The sequence below is a fragment of the Phocoena sinus genome, chromosome 13, assembly GCF_008692025.1.
Source record: "Phocoena sinus isolate mPhoSin1 chromosome 13, mPhoSin1.pri, whole genome shotgun sequence".
Taxonomy (NCBI): domain Eukaryota; kingdom Metazoa; phylum Chordata; class Mammalia; order Artiodactyla; family Phocoenidae; genus Phocoena; species Phocoena sinus.
Window position 1 is genome coordinate 39,345,736 of NC_045775.1, and position 9,173 is coordinate 39,354,908.

At 51.9% G+C, this 9,173-nt stretch overlaps 1 protein-coding gene across 1 annotated transcript in view; it reads right to left on the minus strand.

Annotated features, from left to right (window-relative positions):
* KCNK12 (potassium two pore domain channel subfamily K member 12) overlaps window positions 1-5,438 on the minus strand; it is a 56,897-nt gene extending 51,459 nt beyond the window's left edge. The window contains exon 1 of the mRNA XM_032653502.1: window positions 4,433-5,438. Within this exon, the coding sequence (XP_032509393.1) occupies window positions 4,433-4,823 (391 nt within the window). The 5' untranslated portion in view covers window positions 4,824-5,438. The remainder of the gene's footprint in view (window positions 1-4,432) is intronic.
* Window positions 5,439-9,173: the final 3,735 nt, after the last annotated feature.

Below are 9,173 nucleotides of genomic sequence, written 5' to 3' on the forward strand. Positions count from 1 at the left end.
GTGACAAAAGTGACATCTCTTATACCTACACCATCCCGGCTACAGCGGCATGGTTTTAGCTTTATAGCTAAAATATGCTGCCAGAAAACCTAATAAAAGGAAGCAAAAATATTTCTGTTTATATCAAGCTGCCATTTGAGAGAGACTTTTAAATATGTTCTTCTCTATGTGTAAATCTGACAGCAGTTGCATAATTAAAACCCCAGTGGAGAGTTTCCTTTTAATCTTTTCAAAGTAAACCAATAAAACATCCTTTAGGATGTGAAATGATGGATTAATACTCTTTGGATTGCTTGAATATCTTTGAGCTAGGGCCTGACTCCAAGAATACTATTTAGCACTAAAAGAACACCAGCCAGTGTCTTTCTCTTTAGGAGTTCACGTAATCACGGGAGATGCAGATGACATGCCAAAGGCGACACATGCATGGTTATGAGTTCTGCTTGTCTTGGATTTTGTTAAGTGGAGGGATGAATAAATGGATGTATTTACATGAAAACAAACTGGATTTCGATCCCCTGGGAATATGTCATATAGCAGAAATGGCAGAAATAATAATTGCCCAGGATTTCAGTTCAGTGTAAGCCATCGATATGAATAATTTAGACTACAAAGTGGATTTTCATTTTGTTTAAGCTATTCAGACCGACTTTCTATTCAGCCTCAACTACCACTGAACAGCCACTGGCAGATCTTCCCACTGGGTCTATGGTGTATGGACAGTTGCAGATTACCTAGCTCCAGATATGGGCCTTGTTCAAGCCAAATGTCAGGACAAGTATTCTACCTCATCACGGTGTTTCATCTAACATGAGTACACACAACCACACCTGAGTTTTTCTTCTGTGTCTCCCTCTAGCTGAAGGCCCATTCCTGCCCCTTCTTCCCCTCCCCTACACACACACACACACACACACGTGCAAAAGAAGGCAGAGAGAAAGTGGCTGCTGTCCTTGGACCAGAATTTACCCGAATGTCTCCCACTTGCTAGCATTTCTGTCTCTAACCTTCTTGGTACTGGCTCTTGCCTTCCCAACTGTCTAAGACTTACCAGATGCTTCTAGTCTATCTGACCTCTAAGATGTGTCTGATCCTTCAAGTTTTCTCTGGACTTAATCAACTGTTGGCCTGACCAACAGACCAGTCCTTTTGCTCAGCCCTGCTGTAGTGTCTGTCAGACACACACACAGATACACACACACACACACACACACACACACACACACACACACTCGTTATTAAATACTTCAGCCTCAAACAGGAATGTGCCCACCAATTATATCAATGAAACTGGTAGAATAAACACTGCATAACTTGGATTCTGGACCCAGCTGAATACATAATTAACTGTGACCGGAGACACGTCCCTTAACACTCTGAGCCACATGGGATTGGAGCAAAGGACACCTCCTTGTTCCAATCATCATTAGTGAGGCTAGCCAAGATGTGGCACCCATGAACACTGCAGTCCAACTGCCCATGTTGGAATATGCTTCAACCTTTGTCTTGTAGAATAAGCTTTAACCTTTCAACATATTAGCACTTGGGGCCTGATACACACAATATATCATATTTATGGGATGAATGAAGAAAGGGTTTTCTACACTAAAGTCTAGATGAATCATTTAGTTGGGTCTATACAATACAAGAAAATGTCCACACTGCTGCACGGACCATACACACTGTGATATTCAAATAAAACCGAGTGCATGCTAATTTTCCTCTTCGCTGGATGAGGTGGCAGATAGAGAATACTGACTGCCCATTTTGGATTCAGCTTTGGCTCCCTGAGCTGCAGAATCCATAAAAGCACCAGTAATAATAATTGTCTCTGAAGACTCAGGGCATTTAAGGGAAAGGAACTACATAAACAGAAGTTAAACTGATGTATGTAGGTCTTCACTTAAATCTCATCCAAGTACATTTTGCAAGAGAAGCCTGAAATAAAAATCATGCTACTTCAGGATTCAGCAGAACTTATGTGACAGAAGTGACCAATTTGAACCACTGCCCCAGACCACATCAGCAGGTGGATAACTGACAGAGACCCTGCTACTTGTGTGGCTCTCTTGGCACCTCTGCAAAGGGGCTAGTTCAATGCCGAGCTGTCCACTGGCTGGTTCTGGTCCTGAGTGCAGCTCTTCTCAGAGATAAATATCTCCCTGCAGCAGATTTTGGAAACAATGTGCTGGGTCATTTGTAACATAGCCACCAGCTTCAGCATAGCCTCCTACAATGCTTGCCTACATCCCCAAACACAAATCAAGAAAGAGAACATAGTTTCTTTCTGCTTGACTAAAGAACAGCCGATCCTGCTCGTAGATTAAGGGCTTGGGCTTGGAACAATTTACCAACACGCTGACTTGATTTTGTGCGAAGAACTGACAGAAGCTGTAGAAGCCATGGCTGGGCGGTGAATGAAGGCATTGATGGGAGCTCATCAGAAAGGCACAGAGACCACAGGTCACTGGAATGAGGCCCCATTTGGATAGACTCATGGCCTGTAGGGGAAGGGGACACTGCTCCCACCTTTCCCTTAACCTGTGGGCTCCATTAGGAAGCCAAGGTCAGAGCACACCGCTGGGAAAGAAAGGCTGTGGCTGCCCAACCTGTGCACAGGTTGCCTCTAGGTGAAAGCAAAAGGGTGTGTTTACAAGAGGAAGAGCATAAATCAATAATGAGCTATGAACACATGATGTCATCTTCCAGGACTAAGCATCTTTAGTACTTTTAAAGCACTTAAAAAAAAAAAGAAAAAAAAAAAACCCTCTAGTTGCTATAGCAACTTGATGCAGCTCTTAAAAGGGGATTTTTTTTTAAGGGGGTCATTTTATATCTTCAATCACCATAACAACAAGATATAGCTTTTAAATGGTATTTTTATCCAGTTTGTGTGTACTTTGGACTTGGGCCACATTTGCCTTTTCTATTTAAAGTCATCAGATCAAACATGACACATGAAAATTCATTGAAAGGAAGCCCTTTCGTAGACTATACATATACACTCAGAGAGCCATCTCTAGCTGCTCATATCCTGCACATAGATGCAGTCTTTCTCTCTGCCTGCCAGCAGCCACCTACAACGGCTTACACTGGTCAGTTAGTCCATTCCCCCGTCTCTGAGCTGGCATACCAATCCAGCCCAGAAGGCGGGCCGGTGCAATCCCTCACCTCTCAGCCCAATGAATCCCATTCCCTCCTCCAAAACTACCACCGGGGGATAGTGCTTTGGGGTGACTACAGGCATGACCAGCCAACGGCCTTCTTCCACCCTGGGACTGGAAGCAGGAGGAGATGAGACACAAAGTCTTGCCAAAGTGAAAATCTTGTATTTATTCTGCACTCTATACAGTAACGGGAAGAGGTCTGTTTCACGTGACACCCAGGGCCCAGGGAAAGGGGGGGGATGGGGAAAGTGGGTGAGAGGAGAATAAAGAGAGGGACAGGGTGGAGTGGGGAGCAGTGATGGCTCCACAATCTCTACAAGAGAGGCTCAGAGGAGGGGCGAAAGAAATAGGGGGGCTTCGAGGAATAGTTACACAGCATTTTTTGTACAGTTGCAAAATCATGAACTATTTTACCAAAAATAAGAGGACGGGATGATGGAAAGTATAGAGAAACTACCCCCTGCACCCAAGCTACCCCCTTGGTGTCACTATTGGTTGGAAAAGATAGCAAGGTAACAAAGAAGAGAGGTCAAGAAATTGGAGGGGAAGCTGGAAGAGGGGAGGGGGGAAGTAAGAGGAGAAAACCAGAACCAGAGAGGCTGCAGTCCTATTCTCCAAGTCTAATGGGGTGGTGTAGACCGTAAAAAAAAAAAAAGCGAAGGAGATCTAGGGATTCGTCTGGGGAAATGGTCGCCTTCCCCAGGGTAAAAGGGCTGGAGGACTCTGAGGGAAAACGCGTGTAAAAGAAGAAAGGAGAAGAGAAGGGAGGTAACAACGCTGTGAGTGGAGAGAGGAAGGGTTTTCCAAATCACATGGATGAGGAAACCGAGGACTAGGGGGCGTGAGAAATAAGAAGGAAGCAGCAGGCCCCTGATACATGTTCTCCCAAGTCCTTTTTTAGAAGCCAAAACTGAGGCACAAGCGGTTAGGTCACGCAGTTGGCAAGTGCTGGAGCGCGGGCGGCCCCCCGTCTGCCCAGCGCCCGGGTGAGGGTTCTCCCCATTTGGCCTCTTTGCCAGGCAGTCACCGCTGGGTGCGCGCCAGAGATGGGCCTCTCAGGCCACCTCCCGCGCCGAAAGCCAGTAAAGAGGGAGACCGAGCAGGAGGAGGGGGACGAGTGGGGAGGAGAGGGCGAAATGAAAGTAGGCAGCGGGGCCTCAGAAGGGAAGAGGGAGCCGAGGGACGCGGCTCGAGCCCCGAGCAGTGGAAAGGGCGGCAGGTGAAAGACGCGGAGAGGAAAGTCGCCCGCTGGGCGCGCCGCTCACCTATGGTCGACACCACGGTGCCCACGAAGTAGAAGGCGCCGGGGAAGTCCCAGCGCGGGCGCAGCGCGTCGGCTCGGACGCCGGCTGCCAGCGCGGCCTCGTAGTGCCGGAGGAAGGCGCGCAGCTCCGGCTCAGCCACTCCGTGCGCCGCGCTGAAGTTGCGCAGCGTGGCGCCCCAGCGCGCCCGCGCCTCCGCCTCGCCCGGGCTCTCGAGCGCCGAGAAGACTGTGGCGCCAGCCACCAGGTAGAGGCCGATGAGCGCCGCCAGCAGCACGAAGCGGCCCGTGTCCTCGTTGAGGTGCGAGCGGCGGCAGCAGCAGCAGCAGCAGGAGGGGCGCGGCAGGCGGCGGCGGCAGCGGCGGGGCGGGGGCCGGGGGCTGCGGGAGGACATGGTCCGGAGCTCAGCCCCGGGGCCGGGGCGGCGCTCGGGGCCCGGGCCGCGACATCCCCCCCGCGGGAGCAGAAACGTGAGGATGGTGACCAGGGATCGGGGGCCGCCGCGGAGCCCCTCGCCGCCTCCTCCAGAGCCCGGACGGCGGGGCGCCTCCGCCTCCTCCTCGGCGCTCAGGCCGCACACGGGTCCCGCGGCCCTTCGGGCGCCGGAGCTGGGGCGCTCCTCTCTGCGCCCCGACGCCTGGCCGGCTGCCGCGGCTCCTCACCCACCGCCCTCGGGCGCGGGGGTCTCAAGGTAGGCCCCTGCCGCCTTGTGGCCGGCGTCCACGGGGCCCCGGGCCTCATACTCCTCTCCAGACAGGCCGCGGGCTGCGGGCGGGGCGGGCTGTAGAGCCCGGGCGCCTAGGACAGGGACGGGAGAGCAGGGCACGAAGAGAGACCCCGGGCGCGTCCCATGAGACGTTCCCGGCTCAGCGGCTCCCCAGCGCAGGCTCCGTGGGCAGTCCAGCTCCCGCCCCCGGGCTTGAGCTGGCGGCGTCGGCTTCGGAGCCTCGGAACCGAGCTGAGTCCGGGGAAGCGCTCCCTTTCCAGCTCCAGCCGGAGAGCCGCCCGGCACGGAGAGGCGGAGTCACCGGCGCCCGGGGCGGGGTGTTGGGGGGTGGGGAGTAAGGAAGGGAAAGAAGGGGTGGGGAGTTGGGCTGCTGCGACGCCTCCCTGTCGTTCTGGCTGCACTAATGCGGGGCACCGAAGCAGGTGTCCGGACTGCGGTGCTGGCTACCACGCCGCCAGGGAATACCGTCCAGCCCCTCCCTGCGCTTCGGCTCCGGAATCCCTCCCTTGTGTCCAAGCTGCCGTCAAACTTTGCTCAACTTGATGTTGTCCTGCGGTCTCAGGTGCTGGAGGCCGAAAGACGCTAATGCCCTGACACCGGACTCCAGTCCGGTGTTTAAGTTCCCTGTCGTTCGCGTCTTCTTCCTGCATCCATCCACAGCGCCAGGTCTCGGAGTGTTCCTTTGGGGAAATGATTCCGCTTAGGAGCGGGGAAAGGGCCACTCGACTCGGGGCGGCCGGAGAATGAGGGCGTCTCCTCCCCCTCCCGACCGAGCGGGCGGCCGGCGTCAGCACCGCGGACAGCTCATCGGTGCCGCAGCCGCCGGGCGGGCGGCTCTGGGGCTGTGGGGACCCGCGGCGCGGGACTAGCCGGTCACCCTGCTGCGCTGTGCTTCCCCAAACCCCCGGTTTCCCTTTCTACCTCCCTTGTGTCCCCTCAACCCCTAAGGCAGGTGCGGTCGCGGAAGCGGAGAGCTGACAGGGAGGGGACACTGCGGAATAGAGACGGGGGAGGAGTCAAGAGCGAGTAGAGGACCAAGGTGCCACGGGAGGAGGAGGCCTTCGGGCCCACCGGCTGCTGGATCTCCCTTCGTCACCCCAACCCTCTGACCCTCCGGTCCAGGGCGGGGAACGCTGGATAAGAACCTGGCTGCGGCAGGGTGGGTAGAGGAGGTGCAGGGAGAGCCCACTAGCCGGCTCCCCGAGGCCGGCGGCGGGAAGGCTGGGTTCTTGAGCTCTGAGGAGGGTGTGTGTGGGGGGGGTACATCGTCGCCCCCTCCGCCGCGTGGCAACAGGGAAACACGGCGTGGGGCTCGGCCCCAGCGCGGGAGCTTCTCCGCCCTCCGCGGGCCGCCTTTGCCGGGATCTCTAAGTTCTGTGTCGAGGAACGTCCTTGGTACAGATAGAAAACCGTCCTCTTCTGGCATCCAGCCCCTTCTCCGTCCGTCCCGCTTCCACAGGAGAGGGGGACCCTGATGATGATGAGACGATACAGACAACAGAAAATGAAGATAATTATGGAGGCTGTGCTTAGCTACCCTAGGTGGGTGAACCGTGACTAAATACAGAACTAGCCCCCCACCCCAAGTCTCAGGCGGTCTGGTCTCCACAGCAGAAAACACTCAAGCTAAGGCCGACCCAAAGTAGTGGCATTGTCAGTCCCCTAAGCGTCAAGGGACTCAAAGTCGTCCGCAGGCAGGGGATAGGGGTGGGGTTTGGGCAAGAGAGCTGTCCAGAAGCAGAAAGGCATCTGACTTCAGATCTTGCTTTACCCAAACCAGGGCACATCGGAGGCTTGGATCTTCCTAGAAGTTCTCCTCCAGTTTATGGACGGAGCCAACTATACTCTCCTTTGTGTTAGGGGAGGGACCAATGGGAGAGGATCCACCACTGGCATAGTCAGAACCAGCCTTACTGGTACTGGATGGCACGTGGTTAACTTCACGGCGGTCTTCTGAGAAAGGGGCAAGGGGAACCTTTGTGTGAGGGGGAGAACATCTCATCCACTGAGAATATAGAGCCCTCTCCTCCTTTTTCTGGAGCACAGTGGGAGCCTTATGTAAACACACATTTTTGCCACTGCAGACTATTGTTACTATTGGCAAAATGTACTTCAACTACTCTCCTCAAGCCTTTGCCTCCCCTGGGCTCACCACTGGTGTCACCCCAGCCTGTTCCCCCATCCCTACCATACCCCCATCTCTACAAGCTTCTGCAGGCAGGGAGGACAGCCTAGCTGTGGGCCTCCAGGGCTGGATTCCACTTGACTGGTCAGCTCTGACAGAAGTGTCCCTCCTGGAGTTGGCCCTGGAGTCTCCAGATGCAGCTGAAGGGCATTGCCAGATCTCTCAGTGGTTTCCTTTGCCCAGACTCCCAGGTCAGGGACAGAGTGCTTTGCTGCAGTGTTCCGTGCCTCTGGACCTGCTCCTTGCCCAGCTGGCAAAGGGCCTGCCTTGTCCTCCAGCTTGTTATTCTAGCTTGATTAGTAGCAAACCCCTGGCATCAATCTCAACTGTGAATGACCTAATCAATTTATATAATAGAGAAATGATCAGTTCCCTGAACATAGGCTCGGGTCCTTTGGGGAACCGGTGCCATGATGAATGCTGTTTTTTTGCCCACTGAATCCATATAAGTCACTGGCTTCCAGCTGGCTATGCTCAAAGCTTTTACCTCAGCCCTGAATTGCTGCAACAGCCTCCAAAGAATGGGGGCTTGCTATCACAGATGCGTCCGTGCTCCGGTCTATCCTGCCTGCACCTGCCCATCATTGCCCTGATCATGTCCATTTGACCTGATCGTGTGACTGATGTCCCTAGACGACAGTCTCCAATGGTTCCTTCAAAACTATAAAAATTTAGTCTCAAACACTTGTGGCTGCTATTCAAAGTCCTTGATGATGTGATTCCCAACAAATCATTCTAACCTCACCTTCTACTACTTGCTACTTATCCCCCAAGTACTCCGTACTCAGCCCAGTCACCAGCACTTTGCTTATGCTATGACCCTGCTGGAGTGTCTTCTTCCTTCTGTTCTTCTCCAGCTCTTCGTACGTGCAGCTCAACTCAGGTTAGACCTTTTTTCTTCCAGAAAACTTTTTCTTTGTAGGATATTTTGACCCAGTCACTTTGACTGTCATCATTTCAGCTGTAGATCGTTTGATTCTGAATGTCCTCAAGAACTTCAGACAAGACACCAGAGCAGGTACAGCCTCTCTGTGTCTCTGCCTGTCTCTGTCTCTCTCTGTCTTTCTGTATTTTGTAAAAGAAAACACAATGGCAGGAGTGTTAATCAGGAAAATTAGGTAAGGTCAAGTGCGATCAATTGACGATTCCACTCCTAGGTATATGTCCAAGATAAATGAAAACATACATTCATGCAAAAGCTTGTGTGTGTACGTTCATAGCAGCATTAATCATAAAAGCCAAAAAGTGGAAACAACCCCTATGTCCATCAACTGATGAACAGTTCAGTACAATGTGGTATAACCATACAATGAAATATTCAGCAATAAAAAGGAATGAAGTACTGATTCATGCTACAACATGAATGAATCTTGAAAGCATTATCCAAAGTGAAAGAGGCCAGTCACAAAAGATGACGTAGTGTATGACTTCATTTGTATGAAATGTCCAGCATAGGAATATCCATAAAGACATAGTAACTTGGCGGTTGCTTAGGGCTGGGGGATTAAAGAGGAATGGGAGTGACTGCTAATGAGTATGAGATTTCTTTTGAGAGTGATAAAAAATATTCTAAAATTGATTGTGATGATCGCACAGCTCTGTGAATATAGTAAGAAGCTTCAAGTTGTGCATTTTAAATGTGTGAATTGTAAAAAACAAATACAAACGCAACTAATCAAGCAAATCTTTATTGAAAAAAAATGGAAACAGAACTTATCCCAAGAAAAATAATTTCTTTAAAATAACAAAATAGGAAAAATGGGAAACAGTTTAGCAATATGTAATGTCTTTTTTTTTTTTTTGTCTCTTGTACCGACTTCTTATTTAAAGTC